The sequence below is a fragment of the Podarcis raffonei genome, chromosome 1 (assembly GCF_027172205.1).
Source record: "Podarcis raffonei isolate rPodRaf1 chromosome 1, rPodRaf1.pri, whole genome shotgun sequence".
NCBI classification, from domain to species: domain Eukaryota; kingdom Metazoa; phylum Chordata; class Lepidosauria; order Squamata; family Lacertidae; genus Podarcis; species Podarcis raffonei.
In genome coordinates, this window is record NC_070602.1 from 133,963,023 (window position 1) to 133,990,714 (window position 27,692).

Below are 27,692 nucleotides of genomic sequence, written 5' to 3' on the forward strand. Positions count from 1 at the left end.
CACTTCTTTCTTCACTAAAGTATGCACTGCTAGTGGTTGCCTTGTATAACATCGCCTCTGGATAATGCAAAACAAAAATGGTGTTTTAATGAATTATTCTTTATGATAATCTCATGGACTTCTAAGCTAAAGCAGAACGTTACCGTTCCTGCTCTACTGCTTGCTAGGAGTCCATGTCCCCTTAGGATATCATAAGCGTTAGATGATTTCTTTACGGGCAATCAAAAGACTGAACACATGAAATCTCCTTTTTTTATATAAAAAAACAGGAAATCAATGGAATAATTTTTTATCATATAGAAAACTATCTAAAAAACAGATGGAGGTTACAGGTGACTATCCCACCTTCTCCCCAACACTTCTCTATATGCTCATTTAATTCCTACTGTGTACATACCTACATACCTGAAGTACATGTCTTTTGGCATCATTCTACCACGTAGCTGCAACTGTAAAGTTTGATAATGGACATTTGAAACCATGCGACAATTTGGCAACCATAGCTTCCTCAGAGCATACCTTGGGTACGCATCCAGCCCACATAATACTTCAGGGCAGAGCCTCGGGATAACCATCTCTGAGGGATTCAGACGAGCTCTGTGTTTTAATTCTTGAAAGCATTATGAAATAACCCCCTCTGCGTGTGAACACAAAAAACAAAACCCAGCTTCAGAAGTGAACGTTATTATTCCTTGAAGAAGATGGGAGATGAGGAAGTCTGTTTTCTTTCTTCTTAACCAGGATGCACTGTGGTGAAAATAATTCGGGGGAAGGGAGAGGGAAGGTGGGGGAGAAGTGGAGGCAGGTGTTTCAACATTCACAGTTTAATGCAAAGCACAGACGAATAAAATTCTGCAGTTGCTTTCAGGCAGTTTTGCGCGTAGAAAAAAAAAGAGAGAGAAATGTTTAGAAAATAAAAAGTCCACTTTGTCTTTCTGGCAGTCACCAAAGCAGTCTTTCTCTGACATTAACAAACCAAAAATGGGGATCTAAAATTAATCCGATTTGTGGCAATAAAGGTCCTTAAGTGCTTTTAGCTCTTCAATCAATGTCTTGTTTTGGTTTTCAAGCACAGCCACTCTGTTTTCTAGACATTTGACATATTCCTTTTTCTTCCTGCGGCACTCGCGTGCTGCTTCCCTGTAGGCAAAACAGAATATTAAAGTTCAAGTCAATATGTTCACTGATTTTAAACAGATAAAACTGAGGCAGAACTAACTGAATAGTATAATATTTTTTGTTTGTTTGGGAGTAAAATAAACACAATTCTTCTTTATGGACAGGTGAGCAACAGGCTTCCTTGTGGTAGTGGCAAATCACTATTGCTTGCCTAACGTATCAGGAACCATCTGAAGCAATGGGAGGTAATTTCACATATGCCATTCAACTGTATGGATCAACTGTATGGTATATTTACTGTTGTTAGCTGCTCTGAGCCCAGCTTCGGTTGGGGAGGGAGGGATATAATTTTTAAAAATTATTATTATTATTATTATTATTATTATTATTATTATTATTATTATTATTATATATTTTGCATTTGGTGTTATTTTCCTTTTCGGACTGATTTTTTTAGCTAGGTAATTTTGGGGTGTGGTGAGAGGAGGAAGGTACTACACACCACAACTTTTCTTGCCCTTCATGCTGAGGGATACAGACTGGTGTGTATTGAAGCTACCTTTAGGAGCCACATTTCTGCTTATTTTATTTTTCAGGCACAGCCAAATTTCTTCCACACCCTCAGCTCCACCTGGTAACAAATCCTTCTGCAGGACTGTGGGGGGCGGGTCTGCTGGTCCACCTCCGTCCTCCAGAGCACACAAACCTGTTCTTCATTAGGCGGACTTCTCTCTTCCGCGCTGCTTCCTCTGCTGGCTGAGTGGGAAGTGCTGGGGAGGATGCCATCACGACACCAGGTGCAATGGTGCTTGTAGGTGCTGTGCGAATTTGGTAGGTCTGGACATCTCCTGAGGCAGCTAAGAGGAAAAAAAGGATCAGGGAATGCAGGGGTATTAGCTCTGACAGCTCTGGAAGCCTACACTGCGGGGGGGAAAGGGGACCTGTCATTTCAAACAAAGAACCTCTCCCCTCATTACCTGAAGCTGCACGGTTGATGACACCTTTGTGTTGCTTCCGTGCTGTGCTGGAAATGTGTAAAGCTTCTGCCTGTGTGGCTGGGCTAAATGTACGTATTTATGTTTATGTAACATGTCCATGATGCACCTGCCTCTTTCTTCCATCTTACTTGCCTCTGTTGCTTTGCTCATCCCTGCCCGTTCTTACTTTCTGATCCTGTTTCATATGGCCTCCTCGCACCCTAGCTCTCTCTTCTACTTCTCTAGCGCAGACCCTTCTCCAATTCAATACATCAGCCCACTTCCAGGCTGCCAGCACTGCTTCTTCCACAGGGCCCCTCCTGACTCTTCACGATCAACCCTTTCCCAGTCCCCACCATCCCTATCTGCAGCCACTGCTACTGCTCCTCCTACCCAGAACCTTTGTCAAATTATAGGCTTCTGCCGCACACAGCTGTTTCCTCCCGTGTTTCTCCCTGACTCCTTATTTCCCACATATTATTCTTCAAAGCCATTGCTCTTTTTTCATCAGGCTTGGCCAGGCACATAATTGTTTTTGTGTGGGTTAGTGAACAGTCATGTTCAATTAAACTTAAAAGTAACCCTAGGGACTTTCAAGGAGCAAGAAGAGTAAACTCTAGCTTGGGCACCCCCACCTAGCAAATTAGCTTTTGGATAGCTCTTTGCTCCAAAAGTAATGTCCCCACCTTTGATAGGTTACTGTTGCCAAAGATTACTTGGCAGCACCATAAACAAAACCTTGAAGGAAGGACACTTTTTAAAAACCCAAAACAAAACTATGCTATTGTCTAGCTATTAGCATTCAGAATTCTGGCCCATTACTTTAGTCTATTGCCCACTATTGCTAGAACAGCAGAGTGTATTGCAGCTTCCTTAGAAACAGGTATTTGCTTGAAAGTATTTGCTTCACAAATATTACATGTGCACAATGATTCCCTATGGGGGAGGGAAATTCCACACACGGCACATGTCTAGTGCTAAACTTGAGCAAATTGCTTAAAACTGCTCTTCTTTACCTTGTACAACAACTTGGTTGCTGGGCACGAGAATCTGCTGCCCATCCGTGGTCTGTGCGTACTGTAAAATGGTGGTACCAGGCTGCGTTGCAGCGGCATTGGTCATGGTGAGCGTCTGCAGGCCTTGGACTCCATCGGTGCCATTATTAGCCAGCTGGATTGCACCTCCCTGGGTGATGGCAACTGAAAGCAGGCAGATGCGAGTTAGCATATGAGAATATTGCCATACACACAACTGTCCTCAGTCCTTTAGTCAAACCAACAATTTGAAAATTAAGTCCGTTTCGAGACACTTGTTTTTTATGGATGTGGCGCCACAGAAATTTCACCCATTACCGTTGCCAGTCCAGGGAGATACTGCCCTGAGACTGAAACCCCAGCAGCTGGGACTGCGATCACCTCACAGGCCAATGTTAAAAAACTGTCATCAACTTGCCAGTTATGTTTCTATTCCTTGCAACCATGGTGTTTTTTTTAACAACCTAATTTAGATAATAATTTCCTCTTGCAGAGTGAAAATATCTACTTTATGGGCAAAATAAATATTTACAACTTACATTTCAAGAGTAACAATGAGGCCCTCTAAATACTGATTTTGGTGATCATGAGGTATTTACTATGTGAGATTTTCAGTAATGTGAAAAAATGTGTAGGTCAACAGAATACTAGTTACAAATAACGAATGACATAAAGCTCATCAAAGTTATCAATCTACTTCTGTCATGCCTCTATCAAGCTCTGCCCATTCTAATGATTAAGGTTTTTTGTTTTTTCATTTTGTTTCCCCCTCTTCTCTACCCTGCACGGTTATGCTTTAATCTACACCCCTTTCTCAGATCTCCATTCTAGCATTCCTCCGTCTCTTAATCTCAGTTCCTTTTCGTTCTTCACATACAGTTTCTCTTCTGGTTTATATTTCATGAGTCTATTCTCTTTCATGAAGCCCCTCGGTCTGTTCCACCTCATCCAGACGGCAGCACAAATACCGTTCACACATGGTCCCCTCATTCAGCGCTTCTAGCACAAGACTCCTCAGCTCCTCCACATTTACACCAGTCCATTCATGCAGACAATACCTGCATGCAGAGCATTGCCATATTGATGGTTGATATCAGCAACACCAGTCCCTAAAAGAAAATCAGGACCACACTGGGGACCAGGGCAAAAAACAGTTGCAAGCACCATGCTCTTCATCTGCCCCCCCCCCCAACTCCAGCCCTGAAAGTTTACTGAGTAAGGACAATCCACATGGCAATGCTTCTCACATGAAAACTGCAACTGGAACATGGAAGCATACTTGCATGCAATAGCTACTGCAAAGCAATGATCACAGAACCAGCGTCAATAGGAGTTAAACTGGAATGCAATCACCTTATCACTTGATAAACTACCACCTCAACTGCTTGAGTCAGCTCGTCCTTCGTAGTCATAATGGCACAAGCTGGCACGGTATCCCGCACTGAGGAAGTAGGACAAAGGTGTTCTATGTACGGGCAACCCCCCCTACCCGCCAATAATATACCTTCAGCTAGGACAAGTGAAGGGTGCTTGGGCTGAAAAAAGACCTTCAGAATACACAGACTTTGTTGGCTCTGCTCACTTCTTCGTGTGCTGCTCAAGAAACCCCCTGTTCTACCGATCCATTGCATCAAGGAAGTGTTGTTTATTTTGCCAGATCAGGAAGCTGGCCTTTGGTGAAAGTAGGAACCTTTGCATCCAAAGGGCACTTTTTTTCCCAGGGGGAACTCACACGGCACCTCTCAGGTGGGTTCCAGCACCTTTCAGGTAGGCGCCATTGCCATTTTAAGAGAACGAGGAAGGTGCTCATGGCGAGTTCTTTTTTCCTAAAAAAATAGCACCGTGTCCTGTCTCTATTACCTTTTGGCCTCTTCCTAAGTATTTCCTGTTTCTCTCCTTCCAGCATTTCTGACACCACAATTTCAAAACTTGGGAGTGGCAAATGTGGGGCTTCACGTTTTGAGCACTTAGGAAAAATTCGTAATATAAATACTAAGCATTCTTGCCATCTTTTAAAAACCAAATCTCTGAAGTATTCTTCCTCTCCACTTATCAGATGAGAAACACAAGCAACATACTGTATTGCCCGCTGCTTGTCTGGTAAATTGGAGTTGGCACCGTGACAGTCGTGATGGCAGGTGCTGTTGCTTCCTCTTCAGACTTTTCTTCTTCAATCCTTGGCACTCCTGGAGCATCTGAGGACAAGTCGTTCAATATTTTTCTGAAAAGGGAAGAATATTGTAGAAATCTTACCAGGTTCTCGTAGCTTCTGCATTTTCGGGCAGGAGAATTGGTATAACTGGAAGGGCAGGGACGGAATGCCCAGGTTGTCACACTGGCAGGGTAAGAACCTAAGGAAAGCCTGGCTGAATCAGACAGAGGGCCCATCTGTTCCAATATCCTGTTCCCTATGGTGGTTAGCTAGGAGCATGAAGCCTCATCTGCCATTTGCTCCTATAGCAACAGGTATGCAGATGTGAAATGCCTCTGAATAAACTACCACCTTACTTCCTCAGCAGGACTTGACCTATGGATATCCAATCAGGATTTGAACACAACACTTCAAGATTAATATCCTATTGTACAGTTTGGGATAATCCAACTGATTTAGGTGCACTGGGCCATATTGAACGAAATCATTGTGCTAGCCTAACAAGACTTCGCTTCCTCTCCTCAAACCGGGTCAGGAGAAGCCCCATGCCAAACATCTGGAACACATTATAGTTATACAGTATGACTATAACTTGTACCGGAGTTTGTAGAACAACAAAGAAACTGGTTGTTAAGAAAACTGAAAGCTAAATGACTTTTGTCTGACATGTCACTAGACAGTAATTATAAGAAGCTGATTTGCTGTATGTGTGTAAGAGAAATTAAATTCCTACCTGTAAGAAGGTCGTCTGGAAAGAATCTCCCTGCGTTTCTGGGAGTCTGTGACACTGTCCACGGATTCCTGTGAATCTTCACTTTCTGCAATAGTGGAGATCTAGGTATAAGAGCACAGTAATGTTACCGTTTTAAACATATTTAAGTAAAAGCAGATGTAAAGGTGAGAATATGGTCAGCAAACCCACACCATGAGGTCCTCTTCTATATATGAAAATCTGAAGACCTAAGTAGTGTAAGAAACTGTGGTCTCCTATCTACTCTGAACAAACATGCTCAGAGGAACATGGAACTTTATAAAACCTGGCCTCTGCAAAAAGGGGGTGTCATTGACGCTCTTGGTAGCAGAAGGCAGATATGGGATCCATAGGTGGTGTCCGGCCAGCACTTGCTAACCTGGTTGAGTGGTGAATATGAAAACACAATAAAGAAAAAGTAAGTAAAAGTCTGTTTCCCCCAAAAAGAAAATAATGTTTTTAAATTTAAAAAAAACAAACAAGCAAAATCCAAACATGTGTAGATATTGGCAAGGCTATCAGGTGCCTTCACTTGTGGAACATAAATTGCTCAAAGATCTATAGGTACGTCGTCAACATTCAGTATAACCAGGATTTCAGGATTGTGAAACACTTCTTAATATTTCAGCATTCCTACTGCATTCTTGCCTTTAACCTTCTCCTCCTAAATTCCAAGCACTTTTGTTATCAGTTTCTTATCTTGGTTCACTATGGTTAGAAATTCCTGTGTGTCATCTGAACTCTGGAGGGTTTTACATGACAAACAGCATAAACCTAGCTTTAGTGACTGGAAGTATAGGCAGAAGAAACTACAGGACTTGTAAAGCAGCAAACAGCAATCCTTATCAAGATTATCTAAAAAACCTAGTACTGCTTACACAACTGTATAAGCAGACTTATGAAGTCTATCTGCTGATTACTGATTCTTAATAAGAAATCTCTAAAACTGCAATCCTGGGTGGATGCACAATGGCTCAAGGCAGCAGGGCAGGAGTACAAGGCGGAGGAAAACCCTGGTACCCCTTTGACTGTTTCCCACTTTGGTTTTGTTTTTTTAAAAAAATATTTCCATACCACTGGAAACAATAGGAGGAAAGATTTAGTTCTGCTTAGGAGTGTGACTAAATTTCTCCCTCATTTGAGGGTAAGTCACACGAACAGGATGCCTCTGGATCAAAGCTGCTATCCCCTTTTTCGCCCAGCTGACTTCAGAATTCCAATGTTTGCTGGGCCAGGGCTTTGAAGGATCTAGCCTATGGCCTACGGGACACCACCTTGGTGACCTTAGGGCTGCACCCTACATTTATCTCACATTTTTAAGAACATAAGAAGGGCCCTTCTGGATCAGACCGAAGTTCCAACTAGTTCAGCATTCTGTTTCCAAGAATTGCCAGCTACATGCTTGTAGGAAGAAGACACCAGGGCAATCTAAATTGTTCCTATTGTCATGCTTAATAGCGAAAGATTTTGAGAGTGCTTTGGAACCTGCTTAGGGAAAGAACCATATTAAATACCCCTAATTAAGCAGCATAATGAACTGCTTAAGTCTTTTATTCTAAACCAAGGGTGGGCAGCTGCTTTCTGCTGTAGAGGATACACCACTAGCTGTTCTAAATTGGTTATTGATTCACATCAGAATATGAACACCTCTTTCAAGAAAACACCTATGTATGTGCAGGTCTTCCAATCACCTAAACATACATCCCTTTTCAGCAGAAACTAAATGAAATGCTATTCTTCTCATATGGTGGACTGCTTCCCCTTGGAAGGTTTCAGATATGAAAAGGAGGAGTTATAAAGCCAGGCCCTATAACTGAACCACAGGGGAATACTCCTCAGCTGGTGCCTCCGAGGTCTGAAATGCTGCCTGTCCTGGCTGTACTCTGTTAAACCTGCGGTGCTGTTGCTGCAGGCGCTCCACCAAGGCCTTGTGTCCTTCACTGGCTAGGCTTTAGGGTTTTTCATGGTTATTTGGACGGGCCAGATTAGATGCTCTTTGGAACTAAGCTGAAGTCTACCCTGAACACTCTTTTCCCTCATACATACATTTTCAACATCTCCTTTACAAGGCTAACCAAACAGCTTCCAGGTATCCTTCAGCAAGCAGCCTTCTCTCGCTATAATAGTTATCTCAAGAAATACTGTTGTGGCTCAGGCCAGACCATGCCTATGTCCAGTAGAAACCAAATTTTTGTGGCTGTATCAGTGGAGGTGGAAAAGAACAAAAACAAGAGTGCAGTGACTTTAAACGGAAGAGATGGAAATGGAGAGAGAGAGCCTGTTTGAACTTTTTAGACCTGTCCTGAACATGGCAGTTTTGAAGTCATTTTTTCATCTTGCATAGCATGAACTACCTATAAACTATGAAATGGCAAAGGCAAATTGGTATTGTTTAGAATTTCTTTTCAGAAACTTAAAACGGTGCATGCTGATAATAAAGCTCAAGATACAACAGTTTAGGCCATGTTTCTATTTTTCAGGAAATAACATGGTTATTTGAAAGGCATTTTCACGTACCTGAACTGTTTGGACTTGTGGGGACTGAATAACTGAGGGCTGAGCTGCCTGGATAACACCATGGACTTGAACTGTTTGCCCATTAGGCAGCTGTACTAAGGTCACGGTGGGAGCAGAAGATGTTGCGTGAGCTGCTGGCATAGATACCTAGGAAAGAAAGTAGGAATCGTTATGGTAAAACGACAGAACTAATGTCTTAAATCCTTCATTCTTCCCTTTTATGTACTAATAGAGTTAACAAACCTTTTCAACACAAGAATCAGGATGTCACAAGGGTTGACAATTTTTTTATAACAATCATATCATATTTTCTTTTCTTCGAAGGTACTAATGAAGAATAAATGACTACACTTACTTTGTACACCTCTTTCACTTTTTCCATCTTATGTATTTATGACAAATAATGAACTTACATGGTTACAGATTTCATATTAGTATTTATTTATTTATGTTCCATACAACCCTTCTTCCGAGGATCACAGGGCAGTTTACAATATAAAAATACATAACAAAGTAGCAAACAAAAGCAATACCTGTCTGACACCTAAAGATAGGTAATGAAGGCGCCAGGTGAGGCTTCCTGGGGAGAGCATTCTACAAATGGGGAGCCTCCGCAGAAAAGGCCCATTCTTGTGTGTCTCCCCGTTGACCTCTTGCAGAGGAATACAAAGAAGGGCCTTAGATGATGATCGCAGAGTCTGGATCAATTCATATGGGGAGAGACAACCCTTGAAGTATTGCGGTCCTGAACCACTGAAGGTTTTATAGGTCAAAACCAGCATCTGGGCCTGGAAACTAATTGGCAGCCACTGCAGTTGGGACAGGATCAGTGTTATGTGCTCAGTGAGCAACCTGGCTGCTGAATTCTGCACCAGCTGAAATTTCTGAGCCTTCTTCAGAGGCACTCCCATGTATAATGGGAGTTTATATACTAACAAATAGTGCACTAAATTATTTTTCATTAAGCCATGGTTTGTTTGAGCGTCTGAACCCTGTCCAGTGACTTAACTATTTTTTATTTACTGACAAGAAGCCACTATCTGGAGGCACGACTTACTATTGACTTATGAGCCTTGACTTGTTTTAACTATGGCTTGCTGTTAGGTGCAAACCCAGGAACCTTTCTTAACCATGTTTTTTTTGGCCACCTATCTCTAATGCTTATTAAGCTACAAAAGCACAACAAAAGAACCAAAGAAACCAAATATTAATGAAACAAACCACTGTTTGTTGGGGCGTCTGTGAGATAACTCACAGTTAACAAACCACAGCTTAACCAGACCTCTTGTGTAATAACAAATTCATAATTCTATTAATATGTTGAATTTGTTTAAAAAACCTGATTTAATTGATACTGGTGGTTTTAAATAAGGTCTTTTTTTGTTCTCCAACCAAAACACACGTTAATTAAAGGCTGCTTAAGATCAAGCTTTTTGCTCAAGCATTCAGCTCCTTCTCATCTCCCTTTGTGTCATGCAGCAACTAAATTAAGAAGCTGCCAATGAATAATGGTTTCCTGTTCTATCCAAACATAGAAAAAATTACAGTTGCCAGCTTTGGAACAAGCTGTGTTTAGCTTTTTCTGTAGTGAATAAACACAGTTTTCTCTTTTGGATGAAGCAGGAGACTTCCAGGTTTAATTGCTGTCTATCACGAAGGGAAGAGAGACAGGGATGCATGTAGAGGTAAAAAAAACCCCCATGATTCTCTGCTGTGGTACCTCAGTGTTTCTTAGCTGCAATAGTTGTAACAAATCATGACAACCTTTAAACCTTTTAGATTCCATAAGAGATGTTCAAGTTACTCTTATAAACATTTGCTTAAGGACACAACAGATCAGTTGAGAACAACTCTGTACCTGCGCTAACGTTGCGATTTGTGGCTGGGCCTGTACTGTCATTTGTTGGTTTTCTGCCTCTGTAACAGCTGCATCGCCACTCTGTTGGTTCTCTGCGCCAGATTCCATGGTCATTTAGTTACCTACAACGGTAATGATTTGCATTACTATTACAGGGCAGGTGTACTTCTTGCCATTTCTCTGTATATTCCACTCTTAAGTTTCAACTACAGAATCTGTATTGCACAATAAATTCCCAATCATCTGCCAGAAATCTTACGATATGCTGTAAGTTCCCTCTAATTTACATGATTGCTTTCAACATAAAGTAACAACGATTACAGTTCTTGTTGCAAATAATGCAAACTAATGGGAAGTACAAACAATGGCACAAGGACTGCCAACCCAGCATCCACGGAGGAACATACACCTGCCAAGGCCTTTCTCCCTCACTCTGTCCTTTGCCGCAGTGCAGGTGTGTGTGTGTGTGTGTGTGTGTGTGTGTGTGTGTGTATATATAAATGGTCCCAGCTGGGGAAGGGTTAACTCTTACCTCTTCAGCTGCAACTCCTAGCCACTGAAAACATCACACACAGACATTTAGGCTTGAAAGCAGTCTTCTCCTGGCCACACCAGGCGGCTTCTTTCAAGCCTAACTGTAGTGTGGAAGAGGCATTTACAGAGTCATGGTTGGGGAGTGAATGTGTTAGGTTGTATGTGTGTTTGGTGAACCCAGGTTTATCAGGTTCCCTGATAAGCAGCACGCCCCCCCCCCACGCAAAAAAAGATGGGCAGCTCCTGCTGTAACACAACTCTGCACGTTTACTCAGAAATACACCCAGCAACGTTTACTCCCTAGTAAGTGTGTTTAAGATTGTTTCCCCAGAAGCAGAACACTTAACATGGCTGGTCATAATAAAGACTGAAGTAATGTTAAGTACCAAAATACTTTACAGCATATATGGCAAAAATATATCTGGAAAGTTTGAGTTACAGCTAATGCCAACTCAAGACTTTCTGGCCTGAGCTTTACAATTGAAACGATGATTCTCTATGACTGGTTGGCTATCCGTAACAAACGCTTGCCTCCTTTCACAGCATCCACCTTAATGCAATATCTGATGGCCCCCAAAATTAAATGGAATGATCTATGAACCACAGAATTAGATAGGAAGTGGTTTTGATGAACTGTTTTTAATATTTAGCAAACCTAAAGGTTTGTGATCTAGCTGGAATGTACATTAGTCCACTAGAAACAACAGAATTTCACTGTGCACATTAGCCATTGTAGGAAAGATGAGTGGGTCTTGTAACCAGATGTTAAGAGTGTTTCCCCCTGAAATAAAAGTGAAACCAAACTTGGGAGGGAGAAATGGTGTCAGAAACATCTCTGCCAGTTGGCAAGAAGCATTTTCACTGAAAGTATGTTGAGATTTGAGGTGATCAGCAGCTAACCAAGGAAATTTGTTGAAAAGTACATTAAAAAGTGTATATTGCTGGCGGCGTTATAGTTTCTTGATACTACCTTATTATTTGATTGTAAGCTCCACCTATGTGAACAATGAAGCACATGTCCCTCAAATAAAACAACTTTTATGAAGGAAAAGAGAATGCCCCCCCCGCCATGTATCTATCTCTTAGGCTAATGTATAGATCATAAAGCATTATTTATACAATTTGTATTTCACTTTATGACTTTGTATTAGCACTGCACCTGAAATGTAAAAGTGAAATGACTGCCGCACAAGTATTAATATACAAACTAAGGCATTTGATTTACTTTCCTGAATGATGTCTGCTCCTTCAACTTGCTCTCACAAAGATGGCCACCTCCAGTCCACCTGGCTGTGAATGGGAACATGATCCACTGGGTTGAGGAAATCTTTGATTCTCTTGTTTAAATCTCAGCAACTCAACTTGCCTATAAGAAATGTTTTCAGCCCTCATGGTTTCAAAGGATTATGAAAACACCACAAGGATGTATTCCTGCCTGTGCCGACCCTTCTCTTGGTGTAACCTGACCTTCCGTCCCTATGAAGTGCTTAGAACAGAAAAAGCTATTTAAGTCCCTGAGTATCCTTTCACCAAGTCTGCCTATGTACTCTGAATCCTTGTCTGGTTATCTTTTGCAAAGGCTGTCACTGGCTTTTTCAGAAAACCTCCAAACCATGCTCCCCTGTCCTGCATACTGCCTCACTTTTAATGCAAACTAGGAAGGCCATGCAATGATTCATTAATCCCTCCAAACCAGAAAGGGAAACCATAGTTTAAATGGTTTTCTAATTTAGATGTCATGGCAAACTATGATTTGTGCTGAAGAGGAAATTGCAACAGTAATTTTGTTAATGGTTTATTTTTTAACTTTTTAATTTTGTAATTCTTATATTTGTTTAAGAATGTTGGTTGAAAAGTGGGCTGTGAATTCATAAATTAAATTAAAATAAATTTTGATTTGCACTTGGATCAAGAGACTAAGGACAGATCACCAGAGTCAAATACATGGTTCTTACCTTTGTAACGCAAGAACTGAATTTCGAAACCACACATTCTTGGGCAAGGCAAGTTCTAAAAATGTTAATGAGAAAAGGAAACCCTGAAATATGTTTAACACACTTTTAACTGCATGATGTGCATTAACAGTAGAACATTTTTACTTCTGAAATTATTTGGAATATGTTATTGCTCATTTCCCCCCAATTCTCTGATAATGAGGGAGGAAAAAAGTGCAGGGGAAAAATATTGCAGGGAAGCTGTTTGTTGCCATTACTTCAAATTATTTCATACTTCTAGGTTGGCATTATACAAGAGGCACAGGATTTGACCCTTCCAAAATTTTGAGGTGATGCAACTTTTCCAGCTCCACTTTTTGAGGTGTGGCAACCAGAACTGTATAGTTATGATATGGGCAGATTTTTATTTTTGAATCTCTTTCCTAAAGATAAATAGTTCAGCTACATCTGTGAAATTCTGCTCACTCACTTGGTCTCCCCTGCGTCAGAGGATGGCTGCCCCTTTGGGGTTTTATGATCCATGCGCTGAGAATGCCTCTGTGCCTCTGGCAGTTGCATAGAAGAATTACACCAATGTGGTTTTTCTGTTGTGATGGGCAAAAGCATACTTTTCCATCCCACGCAGGGAAAAGGTACTGGAGCCTCAAAGGCTGTAAAAATTCCCTAGGCCTGATGTGTTGTTTGCTTCACATGCATCTCCTACTTCGTTTTATCACCAACTGTTTCCTTAGGCCCCTACTTTCTCCGGTATCTTACCTCTATCAGCTCTCACTTGCTTCGCCTTCCCTGTCTGCTCACCACTCTCCCCTCTCCTCTTCCTGCCAACAATATAAAATTCTCATTTCTGTAGGCCATGCTAGCTTTCCCCACAGATCTCACTTTATCAGACCCTTCTTCTTTCCTATCCCTCTTTCCTTATCTCTTTTTCCATTACACTTGTGCTCTGCCCTGCCCTTTTCCTCCAGCTACTGTGTCTCTGGATTCTCTCATCTTTAGTTTGTCTACTTCCTGGTTGCTATGTAAGCTATGCTATGTTTTTTTCTTAGTTAGAAAAACTATTGTCAACCCACGAAGCTGGGTTGCCATTCTATGGTTGACAACTTCCCACAGCAGATATGATCTTTCTGCGTCTCTAAACAAGGTGTGGGGCCCTTGAAGGTTTAATTGAACCTGCCAGGTCTCCCCATTGAACTAACAAGACTGTTTCCAGCAAGCCATGCCCACCTGGCCACATCAGGGACGGGTCAAGTAGAAATGTGGCTCCCTGCTGAAAGCAGAGTTTGCACCTAATTGGTGGTGCTCACAAGTGCATAGTGTTATGTACTGAAGTTCTCACCCTGGGCCAGCAGGGGGATACTGTAGATAGTTTTCACTCAGGTCCACGTCAGTTATTTTAGGCGGGAAACCCTGGGTTGTTGTTGCTACAATGTTGAGCTGGCTGCCTATAAAAGCAGGCCGGCTGAGCTGTTTGCTGTTCAGTTTCTGTTCCAGCTTACAAAATAAAGAGCTGCTTTGGAGAATCGCTGTGTCGTCTGCCATGTCTACCCACTATTCAACACATAGCATTTTGCAAATGCCAATGACAGGCTGATTGCTGGAGCCTGCAAAGCTTTCTGCCTTTGCAAGAACAGCCCATCATGGCAGTGCTTCCAAAGATACACAGCTTTGCAAGCACCATCAGCTGATCCTTGGTGCTTGCAAAGTGCTAAGCCTTTGCCCAGTTTGATTTAAAATCTCACCAACAAAGAAAAATGGGTTAGATGACACAACAGTGATGTCAGGTGACCTGCCAGGTGAGCAGCCCTGCTCACCTGTCAGATTTGGCCTGCAGGGAATGCAAAAGGTAAGAAGGCATTGAGGAAGCCTTCCTCCTGACATTCAAAAGCTCAGTGTTGTTTCCAAGGCTGCCTTTAAATATAATGCAGTGTTATATCTGGGTTAATGTAAAACAAGGTTCACTCTTTAGCTAGGATTTGAAACCAAGATTAAGAGCTGGTTACAGAGCAGCCAAGTGAAGAACTGGGAGATTATGCACTTAAGAAGGGATCTGATGTAGGTGGCCATGCTAGAAGTGATGTGGCAAACACTCTGGAAAAATAACTTCTATGCACAGACTATTTAAAGTCTGGTAAGAAATTAAAACCCAAATGTGCCTGGTAATTTGTATGTATTATTGTAATATATGCATTATCAAATTAAAATAAAGGTGTTTTTTTTTAAAAATGTGGCTTTCCAGATATTGCCAGACTATTCCTCCCATAACCCCTGACAACTGGTCATGCTGGCTGGGGTTCATAATAGTAATTATTATTATTATTATTATTATTATTATTATTATTATTATTATTATTATTATATTTATACCCTGCTCTCCCTGGCCAGAACCGGGCTCAGGGCAGCTAACACCAATAAAATTACAATAAAATGTAAAAGAAAAAGAAAAAAACACCAGTTAATTAAAATACGGGTTAAAATACAATTTAAAATGCAGCCTCATTTTAGTAGTAGCCCATAAATCAAAACCAGAAGGGGAGGGAAACATAAGGGTCAGACTATGTCCAAACTAAAGGCCAGTTGGAACAGCTCTGTCTTGCAGGCCCTGCGGAAAGATGTCAAATCCCACAGGGCCCTGGTCTTTTGTGACAGAGCATTCCACCAAGTCGGGGTCAGTACTGAAAAGGCCCTGGCCCTAGTTGAGACCAATCTAACCACCTTGCGGCTTAGGACCTCCAAAGTGTTATTTGTGGACCTTAAGGTCCTCCGCGGGGCATACTAGGAGAGGCGGTCCCATAGGTATGAGGATCCTAGGCCACATAAGGCTTTAAAGGTCAAAACCAGCACCTTAAACCTGACCCTGTACTCCATCGGGAGCCAGTGCAGCTGGTAAAGCACTGGATGAATGTGATCCCCGGGCAAGGACCCCGTAAGGAGCCTCACCGCGGCATTCTGCACCTGCTAGAGTTTCTGGGTCAGCTTCAAGGGCAACCCTGCATAGAGCAAGTTACAATAATCAAGCCTGGAGGGGACCGTTGCATGGATCACTGTGGCCAGGTTGGGATGGGTAAGGTAAGGGACCAACTGCTTGATATGGCAGAGATGGAAAAATGCCGCCTTTGTTATAACTGCAATCTACACCTCCATGGAAAGGGAGGTGTCGAAGATTACACCCAAACTCTTAATGGACGGTGCTGGCACTAATTGCGCCCCCGCAAGAGATGGGAGTTGCCCCCCCAATCCCATATCGTCCCAACCCAGCCAAAGGACCTCTGTCTTTGAAGGATTTAACCTCAACCGGCTCCCACGCAGCCATCCAACCACCGCTTCCAAGCATCTGGTCAGTGTGTCCGGGCCGAGTCAGGGTGGCTGTCCATCAACAGATAAAGCTGGGTGTCATCGGCATATTGATGACAACCCAGCTCCAAACTCTGGACAATCTGGGCAAGGGGGCACATAAAGATAAGAGTTGGAAACCGGGGGGGGGGGCACAGGTTCCCCATTCCTGTGCTAAAGTATGGCAGAGTCACCACTTTCCTCTTTGACTACCCAGTGGAAGAGGATCAGGGAAGGATAAATAATTCCAGCCCCATTCTTCTTCTCCCATTCATCACCAAGGCAACTGCCCTAGACACATCTTTTCCCCCAATCGAAAACCAACCAACCAACCAAAGCAAGCCAAGGAGGAAAAACTACCCCATCTCCAACCAGGACTTGTGGGGAAAGAAACAATGTTCAGCTTTGCTTCACCCCCACTCCCACTTGTCCCCTGTGGGGGAAGGCATTGGAAAAGCCATCCTACCCTCAGAACCTCAGGAGAAACATTTCTCCCCCTCATCTTCTTGGCTGTAGCCAATATCAGGGGCAATCAGCAGTGCTACAGGATGTCAATGGCAGAACTTTACCTGTCCCTGTGGAATGAACAATAGCTATTATGTGGAAGATGGTCAGGGTACATTCAAGAACATTAGAATAGGGGGCTGGTAACCCCAGCTATTAGTAAAGCTTGTTCCTATCTGCACACCTTGAACCTGGATTCATCCCTTGGTGACACTTAAAGTGCAACAGAATGTTGGGAACTGACTTTCATAAATCAGTTTTATAATCCTAGCGTGGTTACTCATTAACAGCACACTGCCATCATTTTGATAGGTACTTGATGGTGCACCATGGTCCTAGTTTATATTGTTGATTATTAAAAGCAAAATGAAGACCTAGAATTGCTGTCTCAATCCGGCCAAGAGCACATGAGATGACTGGATTACAAGCCAGATGAGAAGTTAGCCATTCTGGTTAATGGACGAATTGGAAAGTAATAACATAAATAATTTCTCTTTAATCTTCCCCACCGCTAAGGTTCAAAGTACAGGCGGAAACATTCACATCCTCCTTCAGTGATACACTACAAGCTAAAGGAGTGTTCATCACATTATTACTCTTCTGACATACTGTTTAATCTTGTTTCCAGACAGAGACTTCTCTGAATGACAAACAGACCCATAAATCACACATGGGCAGCATCAGTTTCTGTGCTGATCACTGCCAGTCCAGGAGGCAGGGCAGGGACTAGCAAGGGCAGCATAGTCCAAAACTGGTGTAATGAACCATATTTTGGGTTTAAGCTTTGAGGGTAGGGGAAGGAAATCCATTGGGAGTATAGAATGTTAAAAGGGGAGGGGGAGGCTGAAAAGGGCATAGGATGATAATTGGGTGGTAGTGGGAAATTTGGTCAGTTGACAGGAAATGAGAGAGGGAATTAGCCAGTTAGGAACAGGTTTGGGTTCTAATTACATTCATCCCAGATTTCAGTTTACTGTGAATTTGCTTTCATTGTTACTCAAACACTGTGCTGGTAACCCTTTGTGACCAGTAATATCCACACTTGGGAGATTGTGAATACTGATCACAATATCCACAGTATGATTGTGATGCTGAAGTTGCTCACCTGTATGCCTCTCTTTTGAACCACTTCCTGTTTAAATCTAACACACCTGAGGATGTAATCCTATGCACGCTTGTTTGGACCTAAGACCCTATGAACTCAATGGGACTTATTCCTAAGTAAGCAAGCATAGGATTGCTCTGGAAGCCAGCCAAGGAGAAGCTGCTATCTAGATGTCAAAGCTCTTAACAGTGTGTGATCTATTACTGTTTTGCTTGCAGACATTATTAGTGATAAGACTGCAATCCCTCTTTGTGAAGCATGCTTTTCTCCTGTTTTTATCAAGGTCACCCACAGTAGCATAAAGTCATTCTGTCAGTAATTTTACTATTGGAATTCAAATCCATAAATGTCCAGTAGTGCACCCTTTATTCGTACCTGACTTCAGGACGTGAGGGAAATGTATTTTGTCAGTAGCCCCTTCTATGAAGAATACACTTCTAATTAAAGCAACAGGAAAAACCATGGAGAACAGGAAAAGCCTTTGCAGTGTTCCTTAATAAAAACTTGCAGCATTATTCCATAAACCACTTAGGGCAACTTTGCACCCAATCCTGGGTGGAGTCACTGATTAATATTCCTCTGCTTTGGGATTTGAATGCAGTTCATTGTGAAAAGGGAATGCACTTCCTCTGATGTCTGTCCAAGCATCACGGCAGTATTTGAAACTCCCATTGTTCTAGGTGCATTTTGCAACAGGGAATTTCATTAGTGTGAGCAGTTTCTGAGCTCCGGACGCAGTACTGCACCTAAGATTTCAGATTAAAACTGCAGATTAGGGTAATTTGCATTGGGGGAAATTCTGATGCCCCAGACAGTGATTTAATATAATTTGCTTTACTTGCATTTAGTTAACAAAGCTAAAAACTTTGAAACTGCCAATCTTGCCTGATAGTTGGTAACTGTTCCGTAATACTAAGGGTGCCATACATGGAATTTCCGAAAGGCGGCACTTTGTGCTGGATCTTAATTTCCTTTTAAAAAAACTCAACAATTTACAGGTGTCCTTTTGAAATACGACAACCCTACGTAATACTGGCATAGTTATCTAAGTGAAATTCACTGACAAATGTAACTGTGTGCTACTAGTATCACTCTTTGCTGTATCAAATTTCCAAATTCAACAAGAGTAGTTAACATGGTCCATGTACAAGGCCAATGAGATAAGCATTCCTTGAACATGACTGAAAAACCACACACACCCTTTTTCAAACTGGTCAGTTAGCAAAGTGGTACACAGTGGAGAAATCAAATCAGTAGCTTGCATGCATGCTCTTAACAATCTTCAGTATCTCAGTGGAGTGACTTTGTTGTTACTAAAAAAATCTGCTGTGTATGTCTTCCTATTGCCAATGCAGGGTGTGGTGTAATTAAAAGGTATGATTCAGAGGCCAAATTATGTCACCATGTGCTTAACTCTCAAATTTAAATCAAAAGAATTTTAAAGTAATTTACACCTGGCTGTATTATTTGCTACAAGTTTTATGGTTCCATTAATAAATGTAAATTTGTGTAAATCTTAATAACGAGGTGTGTAGATACTTGTGCCTGCGATGCACCAAAGGAGAGTTAAGGATTGTTTGAACAGAATTTGGGACACTAGGAAAGGACTGACAAAGCAACTTTGAGCCCCAGACATGGGTAAAATGCTTAGCCTGACTTAAAGGGGTCAAATGAAAAAAGGAACTGAAAGCCTAATTAGTAAGACTGGGATGGGACAGAAGTAGGAAAATCCCAGAAAACTCTGAAATATTCAGTAACAAAGCATGTGCATACTTAAAAACTATTTGAATGCTGCCTCTACATTTTATTTGTTCTACATTCAAGCAAGACATAGACATACTAATAATTTCAAAGACTATGAAAATCCATTTAATCAGTTCTTAAAGAATTGTAATGGTATGATTGGTATTAATACAGGATTGGTGCTCCTCCTCTGCAACCTAATATTTGCAAGACAGAATGCTGCTGTCAGCAACAAAATTAAGTTGGGTGCAAAACACTTACTTTGTCAGGGGAGGTTTTCCCCCTCTATAGCATATTTAATATCCAACTGTTCCAGGAAACCCAAAGGACAAAACTATCCTTATGTATGCTAAAGAGAGGATTAACTGTGTACACAAATAATACTTTTTTGGCATTTGCTCAATGCTAATTTCTAGCTCCCCTAAGTTATACTGGAGGGAGGTTATTCAATTCTAGCCACTGCTTAGGAGGCGGCTTTCAGTTACTTAGGAATAAACTTGGTACCTCCCTGTACATCAGATTAGAAGCAAGGAATGCGTAAGCCTTCTGCCTTTCAGTAAAACACATGAGCCTACTCCTTAAAGAGTCCTTCCTACTTAGCTAAGGATCTACTATTGGCTACCCTTAGAGGACCTCAGACACTAGGCCTGGATGAGCATCAAATGTTTCGCCAGCCAAATTCAGTGCCTGATAGCATTTCAGGGCTGTTGGGACAATTAGTACTCCAGCTTTCATGTTATTTAAAGTTTGCAGCTCTAAAGGTGGTGAAAATATGAATTTAATGTATCCTACATAAATATTAGAAACCAGGTAAAACTGTTTCCATTATTTCTGAGGAAAAGTATTTTCATTATGAAACAGATGTATTCCTCTTGGAATAAACAAGAGCAGTAGAATTATTGCAGGGTTAAACACCTACTAGCTGTAGCTTGGCATCTACACCCATCTAAGTGATACTCCCCCAAACATAAACACTGTAATTATTAAAACATGCAAAATAGCAACGTAATCAAATTTATTTCATGTTTGCAATACAACCGTTGGTTCTGAAGAAGCGTGCATTCTCAGATATAGGCTACGACTTGAACAGGAACTATGCTTCTTCCAAGATTTTGTTGGCATTCCTGCACACACGCTCATATACCCAAATGTGGGACCTGGGCAATCCCAGTCATTGGAAAGAAGCAATTTTCATACTCTTAAAGCACGGATGCAGAATTTTAGGCCAAGGGGGCAGATGCAGGCCTCTCTACCATACCCTCAAGATTCTCTCCAGGCCATACCTGTCACCAGCTGTCTAGCTCTCCTTCGGTACTTTTGCCTGGCTGGAAGGTGCCATTAACTGTGAAAACATGGGTGGTGGTGTTTGTGTAGAAACCTCTTTTGAGTTTTGCCCATGGAAGGCAGTCCATGAGGGCATATGGCACTTGGGGTGAGAAAGGTTCCTCAACACTGTTCTTAGGAGGATGAAGAAATGCCCCCAGAATCATGGTATTTGCTATGGAGCAACTATCATGATCCTGCAGCTCATTCAATGTTGCATTTGTGTGTACAAGAACACGAGATTATGCAGATGAAGCAAAATGATGTTGCACAAGTTGCTAAACCATTTACAAAGGTTTCCGGCTTGCTTTTATAGTGGTGATCACTATAGAATATAATATAGCCAGTAACAACATGAGCAACCTAAAACTCAGTTCTTCACCAGTTGCTGGCTAAAAGAAAATAGACTGAGAAAACCGCATGAAGATGAATATGCAGGTATAGTGGGGAAGTCATAAAAAGAAAGTTTGTCATGGGGCAAGTATCTTTCTTTCTTCGACATCACGTATGAAAACCTACGGATACTGAAACTGCAAGCTAAGTGGAAAATATGTGCTGTTTTTCAGATATGCAGAAAGCTAATTCATTCAGAATTCCAGCATTCATTTTATTGTAGTATGCCAGCTCAGTTGTCTGCAGGAACTTGAAAACCAGGGCACAAAATATACTGTACAAATTAAGATGCTCACATTCACTGTAATTTTAAGTGAAGGTTGAAGGAATAATTTATCTGTAGATACTTCAAAATATATAGTGAATGCCACAAGGCCATTGATGAATAAACAGCAATACATCATGGCTCTTCCTTTTCTCCCGAATGAAGGTAAGTCTAACTGAAGTTATTTGGAAACGAGTGTGACTACTTTCACTCTGACATGTATGGTCCTAGGTACGTTTTACAGAGAAACAAGTCTGAATATAACAAGGCTTACTTCCAAGTGATCATAAGATTACAAGCTTAGACATGCAATTAGATAAGCATGATTACAGTATGGAGAACTGTAAGCCCTGCTAAAAAGAACCAACAAGAGCAGTGATTTTGACTGATGTTTCAGGGAACCCTAAGAATTCTTGGAATCTCAAAGCATTTCTCAACAAGTTCAGCAAAGCATATTTCCTGAAAGACATCTTAATCTGCATTACTAATCTTCCTCTAGTGTTATACTGCAACAGAGCAGTGGTGCTCAAATTGTGGGACAGTTGGAAGGAATATTCACATTTTCAGGATCTAGTAAGATCCTGAGGCAGGTGAAACCTCCTTCTCACCACCATCCAAGATAAAGGTGAGCTGAACAGCCCTGATTTGTGGGTTGGGTCTCTGCTCCCTCACTTCCTTCATCATTCCAACCCGATCTGAAAAAGCTACTGCGTTGTACTTTTATGTAGTGTTATGAAGATCAGAGTTCAGTGCTGGATAAAGGCTCCCATCCAGAATTTTGCTCACAGCAGCAGGCTGCATATACATTATTGTCTATACAAGATTATCTGCATGCCAAGTTGTGGAACAGAAGGAGGGGTGGTCTTACAGGCAAAAATGCAGGGGGGGGGACGACAGTTTGAGAAAAACACGAAATCTAGGGTGCATTCCATTTATGCAGGGCAACCATGAAGCTTAACAGGTGTGTTTGGAATCTCACAGGAACAGACAATACACCCTCCAATGTCGTCCCAGAATCTTCTGTAAGGCAGCAGACAGATCAATACAGAAACTTTTTCTGGAAAGCAGAAAACCACTGAACTACAGCAGTTCTCTTCATGAACCCACAAGGGGATCACACCAGTAGTGCAATACCCCCTTTTTGTTCACGTTAGGTTAAGAGGAGAAAGATGGAACTATACTAGGATTGTGCATCAAATATGGATTGATTCCAAACTGAAAAGGGTGCCTTGGAAGGATTCTGGATTTGTCAGACATGAAGTGGGATTTGTAGGAAGTGGCACGAGTCAAAAGAAGGGATCACTGAAGACCTTTAAGACACCTTGGAAATCCAGACTAGGAGATAAGGCAGTCAAAGGGTGCGTAAATCAGGTTTTCCAGCAAGAGGTTGAACAACTATTGCTGTGCATGACTAAAGTGCAACATTTAATAATTACTTCACATTGATATTGCACAGAAAGCAAAAGTGTTAACCAGCAACATAATATGTGACAAAATAAACGTAGGATGTGAAAAGAGCTCCATTCATTTGTAAGATGAGAAAACCCAGTGGTCCATTACAGTCCTGCTGCAACACTAGGGGAAATGATGCAGTATAACACCGGTTCACATTTTCTGCAGTAATTCCTCATATCCCAGAATATAATTCCCCACCCACCTTATCCTTCCAAGGCTTTTCAGTGCTAGTTTTCCTACAGTAAAAATAAACTTAAGACAACTCATGGCTTGAAAAAGGGGAAATGCAATGAAAAACTAGCAATATGAGCAACTGCACAAAGAAATGGTCATTCTGTGATGAGATACGTATAGAACTAGGTGATATGAAGCACTTCACATCACTACCATACCAGCAAACAAAATTGTTTAAGATGCATGTTTAGGGGGTCAAATACTTGTTAGACATAGCACATAATCCAGTTCTCAATGGATCTCATCAGGGAAGAATGGAAAACAAACAAATTGGTTTGCATTGTGAAGAATGCTGTTACTAAATGCATCTTGGGTATATGGTGCTTAGTATATGAGCCATCCCTACAAACGGAACCAAAGCAAGCCAGGTTAGATATAAATGATGCAAGATAATCCCCAAGACATGCTACTTTACAGATCTACTTTAGAGAAGAACCACATGGTCTAAAGCTAAGACAAGCTAAGGCTGTGCACACACCATACAGCTAAAGCACACACCCCCCCAAAAAAATCCTGGGAAGTGTAGCTCTGATAAACTGCAGTTCCCAGGATTCTTTGCTTTAAATGTATTATGTATGGGTCCACAGCCAACTCCCCTTTCTTGGTGACACACAGACAAGTAGTTTCTTCCTACTGTTACACTGTGTGCCTAATTTCTTTTTTTAAAAAAAAAACCTGGCAAAGCATTTTCCTCTGACAAATTTCTACCTTAGTGCTAAGGGACTGACATAAACTGTGGAGGGAAAGGAGAAAAGGTTTGTTTTTCTTGAGTCAGTAGCTGTACCTCTTTCATTTCATGGCTGTTTATATATGGTGTCCCCCCCCCCCCGCCGTATGTATCCAGTTGCCAATTGAGGGCAACACTTCATGAGTTGCATCCAATGATGACTTAACTTTAGTGGAAATGCACACAAATTGGGACACTTTCTCTTCTTCCTCCCACTGAGCTGTAGCTGTAGCTCACTGGTACAGGATCTACCTTCTATGCAGAAGATCCCAGCTGCAATCCCCTGAAATTATTGCGAACCTCCCATCTGAAACCTTTGATAGCAACTGTAAGGAAGCATGGACAGAACAGAGCTAGATACACCAGTGGTTTAACTCTGTATAAGGCAGCTTCCTATACTACTGTATCATATCCTTTTCTGCTCCAGAGGGACCCAAACTACTAGGCCTCATTGAAAATCATGTGCCCTGACTTGCATGAACTTTTCACTCCATCACTGGCAACAGTCCATGGCATCTATGAAAGTAGGTTCTAGCCCACAAATAGTATGTTGTAATAACTATTAGGTTTTTTTAGACCCACAAAGACTCTAGGTTGCATTTCTTTTTTTAAAAAAAATTGATCTTATTGTTGATTATGCAAGTTAATATTATTCCCCCCCCCAAGATACAAAATAGTTGCATTTGTATACAGACTAAAGAACCCAAATAAGTACATGCAAGAAAATTGAGAATTTCTATACTTAAAAAAGGAAGAAATAGAATAAACAAAAGCAGTCATGAGGTGGTCACTGAAATACGGTTGCCTGGGTATGAAGTATGTTAGGGAGTGCAAACAGGGACAATGCTTGCAAACATCAGTGAGACCTAGATTAAGACTTGCTACACACCTGTGATGAAATTCACTTTTCAGTATGGGAAAGAATGTTATATACAACTGTATATAAGTGTGATGCAAGCCTCCCTACATTTTCATGAAGTTGTATCAGCCTCATTTAAGGTATTCTCAGTATCAAGTCCATTTCCCTGAAAACCAATAAGGATGGAGATTACTGCTGCAAAATTTAGACATTCCAATTGGGCCTACTCTGTCATGCATCATATATTAGTATCACCCAAATGTCTCAAAACTTCAAACCCCAGCTCAAAATCCACATTTTAAATGACCAACCCCTTGGTCTTCATCAGTTTGCCAAGTGCCCTGCAACCAGATGCTGTAATAAAATGTATGTATTACTCTTATAGTTATTAATGCCAGAAGAGCTTTATTTATACACCTCTCTTCATAAGCAGTCGCCATGCATTACAGTACTGAGCAAATGAACTGCAAAACAGTGGAATTGGGGCACCAGGATTAAACCCAGTGTCCCCGTAGCCGATAGGAACTTTGTTTTCAGTGGGCCCAGGCTTTCATTGTATCATTCTAGGCACAGAGCTGAGAGGAAAACAAAGTGTTCAGGAATACAGTTTTGATCCAAAATACTTTTATTAAAAAGGAACTCGGAAGGCCTTGCAACCTCAAGAGCACTGCTCAAGCACAACTTTTAAAGCTGCGCTTTCCGTAATAGAACAACAACGTTCTTTTCCCTTTTTCAAAGGGCGGTCCTGCCAAATCAGCTATCTAGCTGTGGAGAGCAACCCGGGTTGGACCCCAAGGGCTGCGGGTTCAAACATCTGGAACTGCCTTGCCCACGGAGGGGCGGGAAAGCAAAATGCGTCTGTTGCGGGACCCAGGAGATATTTAGCTGGAGGCTGAGAGAGGAGAGTAACCAGGGAGGGAGGGAGGGAGGCATCGGGACCACCGTCTGCTCTCCACAAAGGGAAAATAAAACGCGTCTGTGTGTGTGTGCTTCGCACCCTTCGGGTCTACCTCGCCCGCCCCAGGGGCAAAAGCGCCCCAACACGGCGCCTGGGGAAGGAGGGAGGCAGCAGGCGGCGGGAGCTTCCCTGTTTTCCGTAGGGCTGTTAAATAAGCGCGCGCCGCGTGTCTCTCCCCCCCCCCCGCCCCTCACGAATCCTTGTTCTAGGGGGGCGATCCGGTTTTGATTTTTTTGCGCGCCTTTGCCAAATAACGACTCAGGGCACCTCACGGGGGGGGGGGGAACCACCACAACGGGGGAAAAAAAGTGTATGGGGGGGAAAGCTCTCCTGAGGACCTTTCTCCCCAACGGCAGTAGAGGTCGGTGGGGTGTCTTATGTTGCCCCCCCACAAGGTGGAAGCGCAGTGGCGGCGGCAGCAGCGGAGCCGTCTTTCCCGCCGCCGCCGCCAGCCTTGCCCGGCCGCCTCCATCCGCCATTATTCTTTGTTCGTGGCGGTTGCGGCCGGGTTCGGCAAGGCGGGAACAGCAGGTCGCGTGAGGGGGGCGATCTGTGGGGAGAGGGCGAGAGGAGGCCCGTTCCCATTTCGAATTTTATCGGGCCGGAGAAGTGAGGGGGGGGGAGAGAGAAAAATACAAAACGAAAAAGAAGGGCGGCGAAGAAGCGGGCGCCCCTCCCGCGGAGCGAGGCCAGGCCTCGCTTCTCTCTCTCTCTCCCGCCCGAGGGCTCCCCTCCGTCCCACCGACTCCCGCCCGCCAAACCACCCCGCCTCAGCGGCGGCAGCCCCGCCGCCTGCTGCCCCTCGGCCGACACCCCTCCCTGTGTGTGTGCGCGCGGGGGGGGGCTGGTTGTGTTTTTTTTCCTCCTCCTCCTCCTCTTGGTTCTTTCCTCTCCTGCTCTCTCTCTTTTTTCTCTCTCTCTTCCCTTCCTGGCTTTCCTTTGCTTTTCTCCTCTTACCGGCTGCAGGCTGCTCCGTCACTGCTTTCGTTCGCGCCTAGGCTCTCGCCGCAGTTTTATTCTCTCCCCCACGTAACACACCGCGTCAAACTACACCTCCGCCGCGTCACTCACATAACACACACACACACGCGCGCTCTCTCCCAGGCTCTCCCAGCCCCGGCGACAGGCAGGCGGGCGGGCGGGCGGGCGGGCAGCGGCCGACTGAGGGAGAGAGAGGGAGGGAGGGAGGGAGGGAGAGAGAGGGAGGGGGAAACTCTGAGAGAGAAAGAGAGAGACAGAGCAAGCGCCGCCGCCGCCGCCGCCGAGCCTGCCTCGGCTCTCCTCGCTCCGTCTCCCCCCGCTCGCCCCCTCCCGCTCTCAGGCGCACGGAAAGAGCCGAGCCGCCCCTCACGGAAACGCCCGAAGCGGAGGGCGCGGCGGGAAAAGCGAGGGGGGGGAGGGGGAGGAGAATCGCCTCAGAAACGCCTCAGAGGCCCCGCCGAGATAATGGCGGGAAGCGGGTGCTTCAGAACCCCGAAAAGTACAATACATTCTTTTTAGCGGCTAAAATGTTTTGTTTTTTTAAGGGTGTGTGTGTGAATATACTACGCGAAAGGAAGCTGCTAGTGCTTTAGGCGCCCAACGGTCGGAAGGCCAAGCATCCGAATTGTATTACAGTATTATATATTATCAGATGACACAACCTTGATGGCAGAAAGTGAGGAGGAATTAAAGAACCTTTCAGTGAGGGTGAAAGAGGAGAGCGCAAAATATGGTCTGAAGCTCAACATCAAAAAAACGAAGATGATGACCACTGGTCCCATCACCTCCTGGCAAATAGAAGGGGAAGAAATGGAGGCAGTGAGAGATTTTACTTTCTTGGGCTCCATGATCACTGCAGATGGTGACAGCAGTCATGAAATTAAAAGACGCCTGCTTCTTGGGAGAAGGGCAATGACA

At 42.9% G+C, this 27,692-nt stretch overlaps 1 protein-coding gene across 6 annotated transcripts; it reads right to left on the reverse strand.

The window, feature by feature from the left end:
• Positions 1-238: 238 nt before the first annotated feature.
• On the reverse strand, positions 239-26,943 carry CREB1 (cAMP responsive element binding protein 1). 6 transcript variants are annotated; one of them, XM_053363187.1, is made up of 10 exons: positions 26,751-26,943; positions 12,898-12,952; positions 12,171-12,232; positions 10,409-10,529; positions 8,551-8,697; positions 6,016-6,116; positions 5,209-5,351; positions 3,113-3,295; positions 1,826-1,976; positions 239-1,140 (listed from the first exon to the last, which is right to left on the reverse strand). In XM_053363187.1, exons 4-10 carry the CDS (start codon positions 10,520-10,522, stop codon positions 996-998), a joined length of 984 nt encoding a protein of 327 aa, XP_053219162.1. In that variant the 5' UTR covers positions 10,523-10,529; positions 12,171-12,232; positions 12,898-12,952; positions 26,751-26,943; the 3' UTR covers positions 239-995. The 6 variants fall into 6 exon arrangements, with proteins under 6 accessions (XP_053219162.1, XP_053219171.1, XP_053219152.1 ...); XM_053363196.1 differs by having other exon boundaries at positions 10,409-10,530; positions 12,168-12,232; XM_053363177.1 differs by lacking the exon at positions 12,171-12,232 and having other exon boundaries at positions 10,409-10,530.
• Positions 26,944-27,692: the final 749 nt, after the last annotated feature.

Coding starts and splice junctions, on each gene's coding strand:
- CREB1 (XM_053363177.1), bottom strand. CDS start 10,522: ATGACCATGGAATCTGGCGCAGAGAACCAACAGAGTGGCGATGCAGCT. Junction 8,698..10,408: donor AAATCGCAACGTTAGCGCAG/GTACAGAGTTGT, acceptor TTTCTTTCCTAG/GTATCTATGCCAGCAGCTCA. Junction 6,117..8,550: donor CACAAGTCCAAACAGTTCAG/GTACGTGAAAAT, acceptor TCTTATACCTAG/ATCTCCACTATTGCAGAAAG.